We start from the raw sequence: 20453 nt of genomic DNA on the forward strand, positions 1-20453 counted from the left end.
GCTGGGGATATAGCTCAGTTTGTAGAGTGCTTGCTTTGCATGCACAAGGCCCTGGGTTCAATCCCCAGCACCAAAAAATTTAAAAAATAAATAAAAAAATAATAATCTTGTACCATAAGCACCTATTTAACTGGAGCCCCTCCCTGGAGCCAGAATTAGACCCAGAAACAGACCCAAAATCCCCACATTAAGGCTGTGTAAAAAATATCACACCCCTTAAGCTCTCTTTTTCCTTTCTTGTCTAGGTCCCTTTTCCATGCGAAGCTCCCCTCCTGGCCAGAGACCCCTTCTTCTCTGAGTCCCTGTCTTCTGAGTAGTGGGGAAGGAGCCCCTGGGCCTTCTCCTCACTGCCTCCCTGCCTCACAACTGAGGGCTTAGAGTTTTGAGTGACTCTTAGATCCTCAGGATGGATTAAGAAGTAAGATCTAGGGGCTGATATAGCCATTCCACGGAGGTAAAACTATTTTGTAAAGGAGATGGCTCCTCTTGCTCCCATGCCTCTCTGCCTGACCCAGAGGATGATAGCCAAGGACAAAGAATCCTAAGAGACTACTAAATGGACTAAGGGGGTGAGTTAAGTACACAAGCATGCAGCAGCTAGTGTACCACTGAGCTCAGTGGTAGAGTGCTCGCCCAGCACATTCGAGGTGCTGGGTTTGATCCTCAGCACCCCATAACAATAAATAAATAAAATAAAGGTATTGTGTCCAACTTCAACATATATATATATATATATATATATATATATATATATATATATATATATAAATATAAAGAAGTAAGAATTGCAAGCTGGAGGGATGGAGACAGTCCTTTCCAACTGGTACAGGGACACAGCTGTGGGGTTGCTCCAGGATACTCCACTTACTTCTCTCCTAGCCTTGATTATGACAACTATCACACACACACAGTGACCAAGCATGCAAGGCCACAACCTCCTTTATACCCGTGCTGAGAGGCATCAGAGGTATAGCCTACAAATAGGCAGACTGTTCCCACCCACCATTAGCTCAAAAAGCCCCTCATTTTTGGGCCCCTGCATTCCAGCAGAAGAGTCCCATTTTGCAACTTACCAACCTATCCTCAGGGTCCTTCAGGTCCCTAGGTCTGAGTCTCTGGCCTGAGGTTCTTATTCCAAGGACCAGAACTTAACAGGGAGCTCCTGACCCAAACCAGGGTTCCATGTGTGACAGGGCACAGAGCTGGGGGTACAAAGAGGGGAGCTTCCCCAGCCCTTAGGGTGATCTAGGGTCCTAAGTAACGTGATCTATAACCTGAGACCAGACACCCTGGTACTCCAGCTCCCTGAAACTGGGCCCAGCTGTCTGTTCAGCAGTCAGGGCATCGGGGAGGAGCAGGAGGAGGAGGAACAACTTCTAGAGGAACATGCCCCTCTAGTGGCTATTGTGTAGTGGCCTTGAGGAGTATAAATAGCTTGGGCAGTTTGTGCTTCAAAGTTGGCTCCTTGATAGTGTGGAGCCCAGGCCTCTCTGCTGGTTCTTCTTTCTCAAGGTTGCAAGCACAATGCTGGCAGGTTTGGGAAGTGGGCAAGTCTCCATGTCCTGACTATGTGTATGTATATGGTGGGTTGTACTGCAGATGTAGAATGGGACCCTGAAGAAGTGCTGGGGTGGGGTGGGGTGCAGGCAACCTGAGCCATGGAAGAAATCATACTAGCTGCTGCATGCTTGTGTACTCAACTCACCCCCTTAGTCCATTTAGTAGTCTCTAGTAATCTGATCTGTGCCTTGCTTTTAGCCCCCAGTGCTTGCTTAACCTCCATTGCTTCTAGAGCCTTCTGGCTGACCAGCCCCTTTCAAGTTGAAGGGTCTTTGTGTATACTACTCACATTACCCAAAATTCTTTTCCCCCCAACTCTGCTTCTGGCTGATATTCCCCACTTGATAAGGTCTCAGCAAAAATATCACCTCTTAGGAGACTTCTCTCACTTCTATCTAAAGCAGTCCTCTTCTCCCTCATATCAGCTTCCTATTTTTCATTCACAGCATTTACCATAATTTGTATTTGAATATGCATTTATTTTTTTTACTTCAAGGACTAGTGTCTCTGTGGACACTGCTGAGTCTATGTGCCCAGCAGTCAGGATATACAACAGGCACTCCATAAATACATGCTATAGAAGGATCTTCCTCACTGGCTCACTCTGTTGAGGGAGGGACCTAATGTGTCTTATTCCCCTCTCATGGTCTTAGAAGGTTAAAGGGTAGAGACAAGGTGGAGGTTCAATGCTCTCTGGCCTGGAATGGACCAGAGGCAGCTTGGGATTAGGCTCAAAGCTGCTAAGCAGGTCCAGCCCCTGTGGAACTTCTCAGGGATTAGGTCAAGTGGGCAAAGGTGGCTCTGAGAGGGGCCGGGGCCTCAACATGCTCCTGTGCACAGGTGGGGATTGTAGCTGTTCTGGAAGCACATTCACCTCATCCAATGCACAGGGACCCAGATTCACATAGGCTGCAGACAGCTGCACATAGTGGTCCCCAAGCAGTGAGGCCACTACCTGTTCTACTTCCACCACTAGTGCTCCAAAGGTAGGTCGTGCTGCCGGGTCCACCTCCCAGCATTGTTGCATTACTTGATACCTGTAAGAGAAGGGTAATGTCAAAGGCAGGGTCACCCCTACCCAGGGAAAATGCACAGCCCACCTGCAGTTAAACCCCGTCAGGCCAGAGAAAAGGACATGTGACAGGGCCTACTGTCCTTGCCCAGTCGGGGGCAGTTCTTTTCATCACTATGATTACTGCTGCAGTCCTACCTTCCCATCCTGGCAAAGGGCCACCCTGTTTCAGAGGTTAAGAGCTTTGGTGCCTGTAGACTGGGATATATGATCTTAGGCAATTTAGCAAGGCCTTTCTATAACTCTGAGTTCTCCTCTGTTCATAGAGAAGTAGGGGCACAGGGCAAGAGTGCCTGTGAAATGCTTAGCTAGGGCCACCTCACAAATTCTCATGATTATCTTCAGATGCATTGATTGACTGACTGACTGATTGCAAGTAATTAGGATTGAGGATTGAACCCAGGGTGCTCTACCCCTAAGCAACACCATTAGCCCTATTTATTTTACTTTTTATTTTGGGGGGTACCAGGGATTGAATCCAGAGGCATTTGACAACTGAGCCATATCCCCATCCCTATTTTCTATTTTATTTAGAGACAGGATCTCACTGAGTTGCTTAATGCCTTGCTTTTGCCGAGGCTGGCTTTGAACTCAAGATCTCCTGCCTCAGCCTCCTGAACTGCTGTGATAACAAGCATAGACCACCATACTTGGCCAGCCCTTTTTATTTTTGAGACAGGCTCTCACTAAATTGTAGAGGCTGGCCTCGAACTTGCAATCCTCATTCCTCAGCCTCCCAAGTCACTGGGATTACAGACATGTGCCACTGTGCCTGGTCCCAGCCTTTTTGTGGTTTTTGAGACAGGTTCTTGCTAAATTGCCTAGATTGGCCTTGAACTTGCAATCCTCTTGCCTCAGCCTCCCAAATTGCTGGGGTTACAGGTATGAGCCATAGTGCCTGGCTCCCCAGCTCATATCTGAGAAACATTCTTGCTAATTTGACCAGATTGGCCTCAAATTTGTCATCCTCTGGTCTCAGCCTATTGAAAAGCTGTAATTACAGGCATGTGCCATTGTGACTGGCTTTCACAAATCTTCTAGGAAGGAAGTAAAATGGAGATTAAAAATCCTGAAAGAGGACTGGGGATATAGCTCAGTTGGTAGAGTGCTTGCCTTGCATGCACAAGACCCTGGGTTCAATCTCCCAGGCACTGCAGGAAAAAAAAAAGTCTTGAAAGAGGAGTATTTGGGACAGCAACAGTATTTGGGCACCATTGTTCTGCAGTAAGGGTTTATCTGATGGGTCAGTCTCAGAGCATGCCTCATTATTTGGGGGAAGTCATCCTTGCTTTAAATGGTAGTCTAAGTGCCCTACACATAGCATCTCATATATGTCTCAGATTCTTTATAAGAGTGGTACTGTTGGGGCTGGGGTTGTGGCTCAGTGGTAGAGAACTTGCCTAGCATGAGTGAGGCACTGGGTTCAATTCTCAGCACCATATACAAATATATATATATATATATATACACACACACACACACATACACACAAATATATACACACAAATATATATACAAATATATACATATACAAATATATATATATATATATATTATATATATATATATTCTTAAAGGTATATATATATATACCTTTAAGAATGGTACTGTCATCATCCCCACGTCACAGATGAGTAAATTACAGATGAGTAAATTGAGGCCCAGTGAGGAAAAAGGGCTTGCCTTAGTGTAGAAGACACTGTGGTGTGCCACCCAGCTCCCCTTCATTCTTCTAGAGGCTGGAAGTGCTATCTGCAGATGACTCTTGGCTTACGCCCTCCCTAGGAACTGATCTAAACAGAAAAGAAATGCCTCTCCCAAGCTCACACCCCCTCATCAGGCAGCCTGTGTCCAGTATTAATTAGTGCCTTGTACAAAGATCTGGCCCTTGGTTTCAATTTCAGAAAATTCTGAATGGCCATTCCAGCTCAAGCAGTCCCATGGATGGGTTGCATGTAATCTCTCCTGTGTCTGTCCAGTTCTGCTTCCCTCACTGCAACCTATCAAAGAAAACTTGTAGAGAAATCTCTACCTGAGTGTGTTCAGGCAAGCCACCCCAGATGCAAGTAGGCAGTGAGATAACTTCCCTTACTTCAAACCAAATGCCTTAGTGCAGTGGATAATAAAGATCAAGCCCAGTGAGGCATGGTGACACGTGCCTGTAATCCCAGCAACTCAGGAGGCTGAGACAGGAAGATCACAAGTCCAAAGCCAGCCTCAATAACTTAGTGAGGCCCTAAGCAACTCAGATAGCTTAAAATAAAAAATAAAAAGTGCTGGGGATGTGGCCCAGTGGTTAAGCACCCCTGGGTTCAACCTCCCAGCCCCTAGCATCAAAAAAAAAAAAAAAAAAAAAGTCAAGCTCAAGAACTGTGAGGAAGGGCTACTCACACCCTTTCTGGAGCCCAGCCTGGAACAGGATTTGTCAATGCCTTTCACCTGGGGTCTGGTTCTTCCTGTTCTAACCACATAGATCTGAACATAGCTGAGACATGCCTGTTGCTTAGGGAGCCAAACCCACCCTGTAGGCACTGATGACAACACAGCTGCTGCCATCCCTCTGGGAATGAGGAATCTGAAACTAGATTGAGTGAAAAAAAAAAAAAAAAAAAAAAAAAACAACCAAAAAATCCCTAATCTGGAGACGCAGAGGGGCCAGTGTAGGAGCCTGAAGGTTAAGTGAGTGGAAAAGATGGAAAACAAGCCCCCTTGGCAGGAAAGCGGGGAGAAGAGCAGGGAAACCAAACCACTGGCCTCAACCCAGACTGAATTGGAATGCTGTTACCATGGCAACTGTGAGGTCCTTTCAGCATTCTGCTCTGCATGGGGGTGGGACCAGTCCATAGATAAGGAAACTGAGGCCCAGAGAGGATCCCTTTCCAGAAAGTCAGTCAGAAAGCCAAGTAGAAACTGTCTCCTCCTCTCCACCCCCATCTCTGGAGCACAGCTTCCACCTCATTGCCAGTTCCACATACTCACAGAGAATTGGGACAATACTCAGGCTGGGGCAGACGCCGACCCTGGGCCAGGAAATGAATGAGGTCAAAAGGGTCAATGTGGGGGTATGGTGGGGCACCCCGTGTCAGCAGTTCCCACAACAGCACACCAAATGACCACTGTGGGAGGGAAGAGGAGAGGGCACTCAACTCTCATCCCAAAATGGAGGCAGATGGGTTCCCTCCTCTACCTCCCAGAATCCTTCAGCTAGAAATATAGGACCCACCCTCTACTTGGAGCTTATTTCTCAAAACCACAAAAGGTGTGTCCCCTTCCGTCTCCCACCACCTCAGACTTCCTAGAGTTGGAGCTGGGCAAGCTCTGAATTGTCAAAGCCAATGAATTTACAGCCTCTTCTTGCCCTGCTGGTTGTCAGATTCTATCTCACATCTGTCCAAGAGGTGAACAAATGAGCTGTGAGGGTTGCCCAACCTGGGAATTCCCTAGGCTTGAATCAGGTAGAGCTGAATGGGAAAAGCCCAAGTGCTCAGGACATGGAGGCCCCAAGGACCTAGGGCACATGAGGCCTCACCACATCAGACTTGGTGGTAAATCGATAGGTCTGAAGGCTTTCCAATGCCATCCACTTGACAGGTAAGCGAGCGTGGCGTTGCTGCTGAACACTGTAGTACTCCTTGTCCAGGACATCACGGGCCAGACCAAAGTCAGCCACCTTTACTGTGAATGATTCATCCAGCCTGGGAGGGGGAAATCACACTTAGAACTGACTCCCACCAGGCTTTGAATCTATCTGTTCCAGGGCCTTACAGAATTTCAGAGCCCCACTATCCAGTTCAAATCTGCACTGGGCAGACAAAAAAAAAAAGTCCAGACCAGGAAGGACATGCCCAGGGCTTCACAGCAAAGCCTGGAGTGGGCTCTTCCCTGAGGTGGCCTTGTGCAGCTGCACACTCTCATGCCCTGAACCTTTGCTTCACCCCAGCTGCAGCTCACATGCAGTTCCGAGCAGCCAGGTCCCTGTGTACAAACTTCTGCTCTGATAGGTACTCCATGCCTCGGGCTACCTGCAGGCCAAAGCTGATGAGGTCCTTCACAGTGGGGTTCTGGGGGCAAAGAGTATTTGGTGAGCAAGAGCAGAATAGTTCCATTTGTAGATGCTGCCCAAAGCCCTGCCCCCTAGGGCAGCTGAGCACTGACCCGCTGAGGTGACCGGATGAACTGAAGCAGGTCTCCATGGCGCATATAGGGCAACAGCACACGGGGCAGCCCCTCAGGTGGCAGCATGATACCAATGAGAGCCAGAACATTTGGATGGTGCAGGCCACGCATGAGCAGTCCCTCTCGCAAGAAGGCTTCTACTTCCTGAACCTCTGTGATGCCTGTAGAATGGCTTGGGTCAGGCCCAGTAGTCTCCTGCTCGGGATCACTTAGATGCCAACACAGCAGGAAGAAAGACCCTCCTACTCTGGGGCTCCTCTCCCTGCCCATCCAACCTTTACCACACTTACGATTCAGCGACTTGATGGCACAGTGGATACGATTCTGAGCCTCATCTGTGTACTCTCCATGGTAGACAACTCCAAAGTGGCCTTATGAGAGGGTGATGGTGAGAGGGTTCCCAGTGCCCAAGCTAACAGCACTCCCTTTCATTGGCAACCAGACCTCAGACCAACAAACAGGCCAATCTGACATTAAAAATAAGCAGCAGCCACATGATGGCAGAGCCTGAAGCTCTCCCATGCCCACTCCAGAACCCACTGAAAATTAGGATTTTTTCCTAATCCTCATTTTACAGATGAGCAAATGGAGGCTCAGAGAAGTTAAATGGTATACTCAAGGTGACACAGGTTGGTGAGAAAGCAGAGCAGAGCCCATGTCATCTCAGGACTCCTCTGCCCTAGCCCTACCTGGCTTTCATACCTTTGCCAATGACTCGATCACTGTGGGTGATTACACGCTCATGGGGGATCAGTACATCCTTGACCTCAGCCAGGAGTGCAGAGTCCAGGTCCCTGAGCTTAATGGACTCTGTCCGCAGCAGCGGGACACAGGACCCATCCCTGTTGTCCAAAAAGGATTCTGCATGGACCCGAGTGGTAGAATCAGGACTATCAATAGCAGAGAGTTCTGTGGGGGAAAGGGAATGAGAGATAGGTTTGTGGGGAAGGGGTGGCCCTAGCTTCTATCTCCTCCTCCATCTCACCAGGGCCATGTCTATAGTCAGAGCCTAAGTGGAGCATAGGCAGGAGCGTGGGTCCATTGGTCCGGTCCAGGGATGCCAGGTCGTCGAGGTTGGGAGAAAGAACTGTGGAAAGACAACCTATAGTAGTCAGCTTTTTCCAAGCTCCTGGTAGCTGACCCCAACAGGGAAGTATGGGAGACCCCCAAGATCTGGGCAGCAGAGGTGGGGGCTTGGAGATGCCACTATTTGGGAGTAAGGGCTAAGTCAGGATTGAAATGGGGAACTCACCCAATTGTTTCCTCCGCCACCAGTAGTTGAAAACTAGCACAGTGGCCATTGAAGCCATGAGCAACAGCAAGGCGAGCAAGACAATAAGGAGTGTGTTCTGTGGGACCCCTTTTGGGCCTGGCTGCACCACTCTGCCAAGGATGTGACACTCACCATCCACGCAAACCTGGGAGCAGATGATATCTCAGGCCCAGCCTTAGACACTCAACCCATGTTTCCTGTGGAAGACTAGCAGAACTGCCTACCTGCAGTGGGGCTCCATCCTTGCCAAGTTGTAGGTAGGTGGGCAGGGGACAGACCACCACGTCCCCCCGGAACTCGTGCTGGCAGCTCTCACCACCCACGGTCACGTTCACACTCACGCAGTCAGCCACAGCACCCAACCCAATATACTGCAGAGACAGTCATGAGGACAAACCAGTGGCCCAGCCCCCCACCTCCTAATCTCCCACTATCCCTTCCCCATCCTCCACACCTACCTCAAACTTAATAGTATGCTCTTCAGGCTTCAGTGGGGCTAGTTCAGCACTGGGTAGACTGGGTGGGGGTAGGAAGCGAAAGCCTGGCAGTGTGAAGCCAGCAGCTCCATCCCCCCAGGCACTCAGATTTCCTGTTACCCACTCCTGGTGGCCTCGGACCACATATTCAGGCAGGCGGCATTGATGCTGCTCTGGAAATTGCCCCTCACACTGTTGGGATGCACATGAGAATGGTTAGGCAGGTGCCCCACTTATGGCTGCCCCAGTCTCGTCAGCCCAGCCCAGCGCTAGTTTTCAACTACTGGTGGCATAGGACTGGAGCTCAAGGGATTGGTTCAGCCTTTCTCCTTCCAGTCTAGCAGACACTCACCCTGTTCTCCACTGTTCCTTGCCCATCATGGAATGATAGCACTAAGTGCCATGCTGAAGTCAGATACTGGCCATGGATAGTGACATGGGAGCCTCTGTGAAAGACAGCAGGATGGTGAGTTTGGGGTACTTTCCAAACCTGGCTCCCTCATTCCTCAGAGGCCAATTTGAGCAAAGAAGTAGCACTTACGGGTATCCACAGTTAGGGCTGATGTTCAGCACAATGGGGTCTTCCTGGTAGTGGAAGGTCCAGGAGCCAGGCACCTCAGCACCTCCCACCTGCAGGCGAAGGGGTACTCTGGCCGTGGCAGCCCCAGGGGGTGTGGCACATAAAATCTGCCCCTGGCTGACCCTGTAGGAATGAGGGATTGGGCTCAGGGGTACCCCCCTTATGACAGACAGGCTTACCTCCTTCAGGGTCTACTAATCCCTCCTAGTTCCTCTGTTGATTGTCTCCCCCACGTGCCCACACCCTCCATGGATCTGTCTGAAGATGAGTTGGTCCCAATAAGACTTCCAAAAGGGCAGGGAGGAAACAAGGCTATTAACCGGAACTAATAGACTCTGATAGACTCATTAGCATGCGCGTGCTCTTGCTTTCTCACTCTCTCTCTCTCTCTTTGGTAGTGTTGGGGAATCAAACTCAGGGACTATATGCCTGTATGCCCAAGGGGTCCAGCTCACACTCAAATTCCTCTACAAAGGAACAAATGTTCTATAATTGAGCTACATCCCTAATCCCAATGATAGGCTCTTTTGCCTCTGGGATGGAGGGGGCAGCAGATCCTTATTCCTGAAACTGTCCTCCAAACTGACCATGTGACTGAGCTCTCTTCTCTCCACCCAGACAAGATTTAGGACCCCACCTGCTGGCTCCCCTGGATGAGTCCCTGTGACCTCCCATCACCTTGCCTGATAACCCTTACCGTTTCAGCTGGCATTGGGTTCCATTGACCAACACAGCCCGGCTGGTGCCTACAGACAGGCCCTGGCCTTCAAGAGTGAGACAGGTGCCCCCTGCCCGTGGGCCAAACAGGGGTTGTACTCTTTTCAGCACTGGCTCCTAAGTGGGCATAGAGGTGGCTTAGCTGGAACAGGATTCCCACTCCAAGCCCTTCCCTTCTGGTACCACCCACTGGACAAAGGCATAGATAGGGCAAAATGTCCTTACCACAAAAGAGAAGCCTTCCAGCATGGAGATGCCTTCTACCTGGAAGTGCTTTCCCCGTGGCATATTAGTCACGATAAGGCTGATGTTGGTAGTTCCTGCTGCCTGTGTGCCCAAGGGGTCCAGCTCACACTCAAGTTCCTCTACAAAGTCCTTCCGGGGCACTGGACTAGGATGCCAGGGGACCCTTGAGGTCAGCCAGGAATCACACAGACCTGCCTGTATACCCACTACCAGTAACAGGGTTCCTCTGAGCCTGAGGATGGTGATTCTCCACCCATGCCTTTCTCTAGGGCAGGTAAGATTGCATGGGGCAGGGACTAACTTTGCCTAGTCCATGACTAAACCAATGGGTAGGCACATGCAAGTTTAAAACAGGATAGAGATTTCTCCCTAGACACAAAGCAACCAGACCCATTGCAGCTTACCCCATACCCCCTTATTCCTAATAAGCAAAAGACAGGGTCTCACAGGAAAAGGGTTACTTGGTTGCTCCCATCGGGGATAGAGAAGGTAGGGCTGGCTTGTACCTGAGGTTTGAGGTGTCCTTAGGCAGCAGGTGGCAGGGACTTTGGCCCACAGTGACCTGATGTGTTCCCTCAGGTATAAGACCAGTAGGATGCAGGTAGAAGTTAGAGCCACACAGGGTCAGCTTTGTGCTGCCCCTTAGGGGTCCACTGTCAGGGTAAAACTGAAGTGGGAGGAACAAAGAGACTGAATTCTTGTGCAGATTTGATTTCTCTCAGCCTCATCTTCTTCTGCTAGAGTTCCCTGCCATATCCCTTGTTTGCCCCATACTTCAGTCATTCTGGGTCACTTGCTAATCCTCATTCAAAGTTTTTTTTTTTTTTCCCTTCAGTATCAGGGATTGAATCCAGGGTGCTTAACCACTGAACCACACCCTCAACCCTTTTTATTTTATTATTTTGACTCAGGATCTCGCTAAGTTGCTTAGGGCTGTGCTTTGTTGCTGAGTCTGGCTTTGAACTTACAATTCTCCTGCCTCAGCCTTCTGAGCCACTGGGATTATAGATGTGTGCCACTGCACCCAGCTCATTCAAGCATTTTTCTTGCCTACCAAGTCTTTGCATGTTCATCCCTTTGCCAAGAATGCCCTCCTTGGAGATCTGCAGACATTTGGGGCCTGAGCAAGATCATGGTCAAAATTTGCTGACCCCACTTCAGGCCCTGCTTATCTTTAGGGATGTTGTACCTTGGTAAGCACAGGTGGACAGTGATCTTGTTGCCAGGAGCCGGGACACTCCTTCTGCCTGCCGCACATGTTCCCACACCAGCCACAGCCCATGAAATGCTGTGCTTGTAGGCAACGCCTACAAGTGAGGAAATGGTGGCAGCCAGGCCCCCGGATAGGTACCTGGAAGACCTTGAGGTGACAAATAGGCAGTTTAGGGATGACTGGAGAAAGGAACTGGGCCCCATAGACCCTCCTATTCCCATTGTAGACTGGGGTGGTGAGACCTGAATGTCAATGCCTCCCGGGAATGAATAGAAAGGCTGTGATTCTAGACTCTGACCATGCCCACCTCACCTGGTCCCCAGAGGCAAAAAGTAGGTGGTCTCCAAGGCGTTTGATATCTCGATGGATGGACTGTCCATTGTTACTCAATGAGAAGTTGGATACATACAGCAAGTAGTTGAGTGATCTGACTAGCTCCACCTGGGACAAGTCAACTGTGAGAAAAATAAGCATGGAGACAGGAACAAAGGGCCAAGGGGTTGTGGAGTGAGAGACTTACCTGTAGGATACGCCCATCAGATGTGCCCATGTGGGCCACTGTGACATTGTCAAGGCGTGTCACATAAAGTGCAGTGACCTGCACTGATCCTAACAGCCCATTGAATAGATCCACACGTGGGAACCTGCGGCTGACCAGCAGAGGGAAGTGGTGGCAGCTGATGTTGGGGCTAGAAGCTTCCAGGACAGGCTGAGGAGTGTCAGGGAAGAGAGAGTTAGAATTTAGCCCTGTGCACTGACCTTTTGGGACCTCAGTCGGTGATCACAGCAGCCCCAAGCTCCCACCCCTCACCTTCCCTGATGAGAGACACCCTGGGCTTGCCGGTTATCTGCCCTTACTTCCCCCACAGGGCTCTTGGAGGTAGCAAGGGCAGGGAAAGAAGGAAGCCCAGGCAGGAAGGTCAGCTCTCCCCGACTTTGCCATGTCCATTCTGGCACTTATTGGTCTTAGAGAATCAATCCCACTACATCCTCACAACCACCTGTAAAGTAGAATCAAACTCAGAGAGGGTTGGCCACTTGTCCAAGGCTGCAAAACACCACAGGAGAGGAACCATGGTGGAAGCCTGTGCTCTTACCCAGAGTTCTCTCCCACCCCCTGCTGGCTCTGCTGTGCCTCTGCAAGTGCACTTCAGGAAACCCTGACTGAGCTTAAGTTTCTCCACTCACATGAGGGGTTGAACTCTGAGGTTAATTGGCCAGCACAAGGTTGGTAATATGGTCCTTCTCCTGGAGACTCTAAAGGTCCTCCTGTATCTCTCACTTCCTCTGTACAGAGGGAATAAACCAAGGCCCTATGGCTTGGGTGCCAAGCTGGGCCCCAGAAGCTGGGAGACATTAACTCTCTCATGCTCTTAGCAAGAAGGTGATTTGAAGGCTGCACTTTCTAGGGCAGGACCATGAAAGCTTCTGGGAAAGTAGGAAGCCAGTATATGAATTTAAAGTATTGGGGCTGGGTTTGAAGTATAGGCAAAGCCCAGTGGCTAGCCCCAGGTGCTTATGATTCTCCCTTGCCAGCCCTGAGGACATTCTTTAAAGCAGAAGCCTTGGAAGTCTCCATCAGACCACCTTTCTGATACCTCACTGTTAAGCAAGAGTCTTGGGAATAAGAGTAGGTGCAGAACTGGGCCTAGAAAGTCCATATACCCTAGTCTGTAGCCTGTGTATGTAGGGACTGAGACTTTGTCTTTCCTTGAGAAGGAAAGGGGCCTGGCCCTAGCCAGAAGCCTGCCAGGTGTTTCCAGAATGACTCAAAGACAGGTGGGGCTCTGGAGTTGAAAAGAAGCCCCAGCTCAGCCAGGGCCACACCCCTGTTTACTTGTCTGTAGATCCAAGAACTTACCTTTGGGTCATAGGCTTGACTAGGGGCCCCCAGCTCCTGAAAACACTTGCCCTAAGTGTCCAGTGCCCCATGGAGAACCCACACTCTACCTAAAACCATGGAGGGTAGGCACAAGCCCTGAGGTACAAAGTGGGTGCTGCCCCAGAGGCTGCAAGCCTAGTATCATTGAACAAATACTGGCTACACACCTCCTGGGAGCCTGGGAAGTCTGTGGGTAGGGCTCAATATTGGTCCTACTAGTGCCTGGCACTGCCTAGTTACTAGATGCTGGGTGTATTCTAACCCACTGACCCTAGCTAGCTACATTGTGGAGAGGTTTTCACTTCCCGGAAGAAAGAAGATGGGACCAGGGAGGGCTTTCCAGCCCAGACAAGAAGTATCACCCATAGGGACTCTCCATCCAGATGTACTCAGCTAAGGGAGAGAGACTAACGATTTCCTCTCCTCACACTGGATTAAAGTTCTCTCACCTTCAGGACATTAATAGGAGCTGGAAAGGGAGTCAATTGAAAGAGTCACAACAGGGCCAGGGGCCCAGGATGACCAGAGATTCAGAGCAGCTGCTTGGTGGAAGACCACTCATCCAATGTTCCATCCAACCCATATGGGTGTCCTCCCTCCCTCCTTCCTTCCTTCCTTCCTTCCTTCCGTACTGGAGATTGAACCAGGGTGCTTAAGCACTGAGCCACATCCCCAGCCCTTTCTATCTATTTAATTGTTTATTTTTATTTTTAATACCACAGATTGAGCCCAGAGGTGCTTAACCACTGAGCCATATCCAAAGCCCTTTTAAATATTTTATTTAGAGACAGGATCTTGCTGAATTGCTTAGGGCATCACCAAATTGCTGAGGCTGGCTTTGAACTCACAATCCTCCTTGCCTCAGCCTCCTGAGCCTCTGGGATAATAGGTGTGTGCCACCACACTTTTTATTTATTTATTTTTAATTTTGAAATAGGTTGTCACCAAGTTGCTGAAGCTGGCTTTGAATCTGTGATCCTCCTGCCTCAGCTTCTCAAGCTGCTGGAATTTCAGGTGTGGGCCACTTTGCCCAGCTGGGTAGTGCTATTTCAGTGGCTTTAATGAGTTAATTTTGGTTTTGTTCTCAGGTTTTTTTTTTTTCCCAGGGGACTCCCAATCTAGAGGGGTGGCTCTAGAGATTGAAGCCAGGGCCTCATGCATACTAGGCAAGCACTTCATCACTGAGCTACTCAAAGTAGCATTTTAAGGATTGTCTTGTTTGTTTTTATTCTCACTCCCTGACTCTGTGGCTGGACAGACCTGGGTAAGGTCTGTTGGAAGGATCCCCCATTTCAGCATGGGATGTGAAACCTCCTGTCTGGGGCAGTTATGGTAGCAGGAAATATGGGGTTAAACAATTCCAAGCCCCTCCTAGGCCTTTACTCATCCCCAGATGTTTATAGTTGATTGCACAATATTGGGTTGAGGCTCCCAGAACCTTATAGAGCAAAGTTGCCTTCTCACTGTGTCCAGGGTCCTCCTGTAATCACCCTACAGAGAATGGGTTAATGAAACACAGGCCATACAGGTTCCCAACAAACCCCCTGACTTCAAAAGCCTAGGAGGTTTCCCGAACATGGTGGGGTCAGGGGTTCTTTAGAAACTCTTGTCCCACGCCCCTAGGAAAGTAGAGCAAAACAAGTGCTCCCATAAGGAAAGTAAAACTGTTTGGTAAGCAACCCGAGTCTGTGAAAATCTGTAAGCATCTGCCTGTATGAGAATTTGTGCCTTTATGCAAACTTTTCTGTGTGTGTGTCTGAGGCAGATTGGGCAGATTGGGGGGATGTTCATCATTTTACCCAGAATTTGGGAACTGTGCTGGCAGAGAGACAACTATACAACCCCATTCTGATGTAACCAAAGAAACTACCTAAAAAACAAAACAAAAAAACCAGAAGCCATGATGGCTGAGATGGTGAAAACACAGTGAGGACGTATCAGAAGCTAGCATAGGCTGGGTTCAGTGGTGCAGGCCTGTAATCCCACCAGCTTGGAAGGCTGAGGCAGAAGGATTTCAAGTTCAAAGCCAGCCTCAGTAAAAGAGACGTGCCAAGCAGCTCAGTGAGACCTTGTCTTTAAATAAAATACAAAATAGGGCTGGGGATGTGGCTCAGTGGTTGAGAGCCCCTGAGTTCAATCTTCAGTACCACCACCACCCCCAAAAAATAAATCCAGCATAGTTGGAAGATGAGCCTCCAGGGGAGCATTTGTTTGGCTGATTTTTCACACCACCCCAAGCCTGCATGAACTGGGTAGAAGAGAATGCTTCTCTCTGCCTGCTCTCCCCCTCCAGGTCCTCTCAGTGATGGAAGGGAGCAGCCTGTGTTCAGCCACCAACAGACTGTTCACAGGTAAAGTCCCCTTCTTTCTGCTTACCGGGTTAGGGCAAAAACTGGGCGACTGGAAGAAGTCAAGGCCTCGTGGGAGGCCAGAATGAACTGAGGACTCACAACAGTGCTCCACACCCTCATCAATTAGGGTGTCCAGCAGGTTGATGGGAAAGGCACAGACAACAGAGTTGGGACCCATGCCAGGACTGCCATTCCTGCCAGTGGTGAAGACTCCAAATAGCACTTCATTGCCCTCGGTGATACTCAGCTCAGCAGCGAGTTGGGTGCCCACCGAAGCAGAGTGGGCTGCCTGAAGGATCGGGTAGGACTGCTCCCGGTCTGGGACCCCACGGCGCCGGCGTTTAGGTGCAAAATGACAGTCAAGGACCAGTTCTCGGTAGTCACTCAAATCTGCCTCCAAGGCATTGAGCCGTGCCAGGCGGGTTTGCAGGGCACCAGGAGAGTCTATCACACTGGAAGGCTGAACAGTCAGCAGGTAAACAAAGGCTCCTGCATGGAAGCTATGAACATATTCTATATGGTAGGAGTCCAAATATTTTGGCAGCACTGACAATGAGGAAAAGCCTGGTTCGAATCCTGAGGCATCTGCCTTGAGGCGCCGGATGGACACTGAGCCAGGGCTAAAGCTGGTAGCCACCTTTGCATCCAGTGAGGATGCCACATAGAAGTAGGAGGCCTGGCCCTGCTCAACCACTGTCACACGGGTGCCCAGTGGGCTGGCCACACAGTCCGGACAATCCTCAGGCCGGTTGTGATGGGCTGAGAAAAGGCAGATAGGCGCTGCCAGGTGCAGGGTTGTCCCGCGCATCTCCAGCTCATGCAGAAAGCAGCGGCCTTGTAGGCTTGAGCCACAGCTGACCAGTGCTGGCAACACCGGCTCCAGAACCAGCACCAGTGTGTCTGTGTCATCTGGTGGGCCATGGGGGCCAGGGCCACAGGCCGCACATGTCTGACAGCCAGGATCCCCGGTAGGGCCAGTGGCCAGACTCTCAATAGACTGCAGGTTAGGCCCAAGCACATGCAGGTGATTGCGTGTGGCCACAAACACCGCACTCCCATCCCCGCCGCCCTCATAGGTGGCCAAGGCCTGTACCTGGCTGCCAGCAAAGAAGCTGGGCACTACATACTTCACATCAAAGTCGCGGGAAGCAGCGTAGGGTGTGCGAGGACACTGCCAGTCCCTGTATGACATCGACACCGCAGTCAGCAGCAATAGCAGCAGCAGCAGGAAGAACAGTGGCAGTAGCTGAGGAAGCTCCATCGAGGTGAGCTGGAGCCCCTTAGGGATACCTGGTTTCAGGCCTTGGCTGGGAGCAGAGGTCTGAGCTGAGATCAGCGTTGAGGAACGGTCAGAAAGCTCTTGGACGGCCACCCTGGGTTTCTGTGAAGCCCAACCCCTTCCACTCGGAGCACCTGATACCAATGTACACACAGCAAAGAAAGGAACAGCCGTCTCACCTGCCGCGGGATCTGTGGCATGGAATTACCGCGTGGAGCAAAGTCGACCTGAGGGCGCAGAACGGGTGCGGCTGGGCTGGGGGCGGGGCTGGGGGCGGGGCTACGGGCGGAGCCTTGTTGAAGGCCAGGCTCTCAGCCCATCTGACTCTTCTCAACACTGGGCCCTACACTTTCTCTTGTGCGTCTATTTCTCAGGGGCCTGTGGGTGGGTGTGCGTGGAGTGGCCTGAAGAGAAAAGAGCAGGCCTGAGCCATTCCATTACATCCCTCCAACAACCGACCATGTCTAAGTAAAAAGTGGATAGGATAACCTGGTTCTTTTGTTCTGGTGGAGCTATGTTACAGCAACACCCTCAGACACTGGTTCCCATAGCCCATCTGGGGGACCTACCGTGTGGGGAAGAGACAGGGATCTTGTGGAGTGCCTCACTTCAAGGGCAGGGACAATCTTTTTAGTTGCCTGCCCTGAGCCTTGTCAGAGGAAAGTAGGTTGTGCCCTGATCACCCAGGGCCATATGAATTAAGGTATGAGACTCATTCCCTGGATAAGAGTCAGAGGAGACTATGTGAAGGTTTAACTCTACCTCTGGTCCCTCCACTGCAGCCTCAGTATGTGGAAGCCATAGGGGGTACAAACCATAAAACTGACCTCTGGAAAGACTCCCCCCAAAGGTTCTGCTCTAGTGCCCCATGATATGGGGGGAGGGATGGGCTTTGGTTCCCAGGGCTTCTCTAATCTGCTCTGTAAGCCTTTTAGTCTCTGAGATAAGAATAAAGTCCTGGTTAGATGGTTAGCTAGAGTTTTCTATCCAGTCTGTAAATTGGTGGTTAGATCCTAGTTCTGCTTTGCCATCTCCTTCATTTGGACCTCAGCACTGTCTTTTGGCTAGTGGCCTCCCTCAACACTGGAGGTGGGGATCTATAACCAGATAGCCCCTTCAGCCCAGTAGGCCTGGACTCTAGAGGGAAGGGGTCCAAGCCTAACATCACTGTCACAGAGTGGTTCTGGGATATTATCAGTGGTTCTGGAGTGGGTAAGGAAGCTGGGTAAGGAAGGAGCCTGGACTGGGGAGCTCTACCTCCTCCACTCCCTACCCAGTGCACACCTCACTGCCTGTACCTCCTTCCTAACCTGACCTTTGCAATGCTATTCCTCTTTTCAGCACCTTTTTTTTTTTTTTTGTTCTTCTCTAAAAGCTGAGATAACACCTCTCCCAAGGAGCCATCAAGACCCAGGTCCCTCTCCTGGATCCCACACACTGTGCTACACACATTCCAGCACAGTTTACTCTTGAGTATTCCTTGCTTTCTCCATTTCCTGGGCAGGATTTTCCCTCCTTCCATGTTGGATCTTCTTGAGCAGCTGGTGACTGAGAGAGGAAATGGAACATAGAGCAGTCACACCCAGTGCAAGATACCATGCCCAAGGCAACATAAAAGGCACTCCCTTCCTGATCCAAATTGGCCCGGAAATGAATAAACACCCAGTGAAAATCACGGCACCCTTCCAGCATTCCATGGTCAACACATCTAGATATAGTCACGCAGGACAGAACTGAAACGAAATACTCTCCACCTGAAGTCCATCCCACCTCCAGATGTTGGGAGAGATTTCTACCGATTGGGAGAAGACTTCACAAGCCCTCCTAAATCATCTGCCCACAGGTTTTTAGGGGGTAAAAACGAAGTGCCATCTATTGGTTCTCTGCTGCCACCATGTGGCCACATGGTGGATGACCTTCTAAGGCAGACAATCTCAATAGTGGGATTCACAGAAGCACCCTTTCCTTCCTTCTTCCTTGGTTAGCTCTGCAGAAGGGGGCAGGCAAGGCTAGTGGGGAAGGTCTGCTAATAGTACAAGTGCTCCCCCAAGACTCACCATGCCTGGCCCATAACTGGTTTAGTAACTGCCCAATTACCCTGGCATCTTGTCACCATGAACAAGGTGGCTAGCACTTTGCCCTCTTTGGGCTTTCGGTCTCCTGTGAACACTGTTCCAGAAAACTGGGTCCAGTTTCTTTTTCTAATCCAGAGATCACTTTAGTGGCAGCAGAGGTTTCTCTCCAACTACAGTATGACCCCATCATACTGCAGCTTCAACTCTCTACTGCCAGACTTTTTTCTGGAGGTTGAGAACCCCAGGTCTTATAAACTCTTCCAGCTTCATGAAAAATGTTTTGTCTTTTTAAACCAGGTACTTGCCTTTGCACATGATGGTTTCTTCTTTATTTGCCTGTCATTCTACCCTGATCCCCAAATAAGCAAACTGCATGATTCTAGGTGCCTATTTTCCAGGTACACAGTTAGATAACTGTGACCCCTCCATCTCTGACATAGAGGCTGACTGTTGATAAGAACACTAGTAACAATCAGGGACATCTGGACTGGCATCACTGTGTTCCCTGAAGCAGTGGGTTGGTATAATAATCAGGAGCAAAGAGAAGAACAGAAGCTCAAAAGAGGCAGAAAAGAGATCCGAGCATATGTGTAGGATAACAGCACTTATCAAACCTGGGGCTACTCCCCATGGACTTTGGAATCTGGGTAGGTAGCCTGCTGCCATGCTGATTTCAATGTGATCTAGTTTGGAGCCAATGACAGAAGATATGTTGCCATTTCCTGGGAGAGGAATACAACTCTCCCACTGTATCCTTGGCTGATGCTACCTACAAAGACAAATTCTCCAACATGGGTTGGTTTTAAAGATAGTAAAATCTGGGCCAAACTCTCAGGGGCTGCAAAAGGATGCTTTTGATCACATTCAGTGGATAATTTTTTCCCAGAAACACTTCCTAGGCCTTTTGCTTCCCTGGCCAATGAGAAGTTGTAGCAGAATGGGGAGAGCCCCAACAATAAAGATGAAGGCTTTCTGCACTGTGTCCTAGGCTCTGCCCCCAAAATTCTCAGAGTGAATGAGCCTTTACTACCAAGCCTCCTGGGATGTCCATGGAGTTTCATGCAGTTCTGGCCATGCCAGGCTAGGGAATAGGGTAACTGAGGAAGAACCAGTGCACCTAGTGACATCAGTTCTTATTAAGGCAGATGCATTCCCAGAGGCCCTGGAGGCCAAGGGGACCTCCTCTCAAATCCTCTAGCTCATTTTGGAGGCCATTCTGAGGAATGTGCTGGTTGAGGTAGGGAAGCTGAGGCAGATAGCCCTTCATGGAAAGGCCTATAGGGAGAGGCCTGTGGCTACAGGGAGACTAAACTCTATAAATTTGTGCCTCACCAAGGGCTCTCACCCACACCATAGCCCAGATTACCCCACTTAGGCAATCTTTATTTTACTCAGCTCAGCCCATGCTGATCTATAGCAGTTTATTAAGCAGTCACAGCCAGAGCTTTGTTGGGTGGTCCTTTAGGGCATGCAACTGGAGGGTCCACCCTGGAGAGGGAAGACAAGTGCAGAGGCAGCCTGGGTACAGAGGGAAGGTGCAGGGGCAAGGGTAG

General features: G+C 50.0%; 1 protein-coding gene across 1 annotated transcript; it reads right to left on the reverse strand.

Annotated features, from left to right (window-relative positions):
- Positions 1 to 2058: 2058 nt before the first annotated feature.
- Mst1r (macrophage stimulating 1 receptor) lies at positions 2059 to 16807 on the reverse strand. The gene is made up of 20 exons (XM_026383904.2): positions 15572 to 16807; positions 11834 to 12022; positions 11626 to 11754; positions 11290 to 11460; positions 10607 to 10767; positions 10080 to 10245; positions 9835 to 9971; positions 9099 to 9260; positions 8910 to 9003; positions 8540 to 8749; positions 8306 to 8452; positions 8061 to 8226; positions 7794 to 7895; positions 7511 to 7717; positions 7099 to 7179; positions 6788 to 6969; positions 6584 to 6693; positions 6162 to 6327; positions 5612 to 5748; positions 2059 to 2597 (listed from the first exon to the last, which is right to left on the reverse strand). The coding sequence occupies exons 1-20, from the start codon at positions 16805 to 16807 to the stop codon at positions 2342 to 2344; spliced, it is 4209 nt and encodes a 1402-aa protein (XP_026239689.2). The 3' UTR covers positions 2059 to 2341.
- Between the last annotated feature and the right edge of the window lie 3646 nt (positions 16808 to 20453).

The sequence above is a fragment of the Urocitellus parryii genome, chromosome 2, assembly GCF_045843805.1.
Source record: "Urocitellus parryii isolate mUroPar1 chromosome 2, mUroPar1.hap1, whole genome shotgun sequence".
Taxonomy (NCBI): domain Eukaryota; kingdom Metazoa; phylum Chordata; class Mammalia; order Rodentia; family Sciuridae; genus Urocitellus; species Urocitellus parryii.

Coding starts and splice junctions, on each gene's coding strand:
- Mst1r (XM_026383904.2), bottom strand. CDS start 16,807: ATGGAGCTTCCTCAGCTACTGCCACTGTTCTTCCTGCTGCTGCTGCTA. Junction 9,261..9,834: donor ACCCAATGCCAGCTGAAACG/GTAAGGGTTATC, acceptor TCATTCCTACAG/GGTCAGCCAGGGGCAGATTT. Junction 6,694..6,787: donor TCATCCGGTCACCTCAGCGG/GTCAGTGCTCAG, acceptor CTTTGCCCCCAG/AACCCCACTGTGAAGGACCT.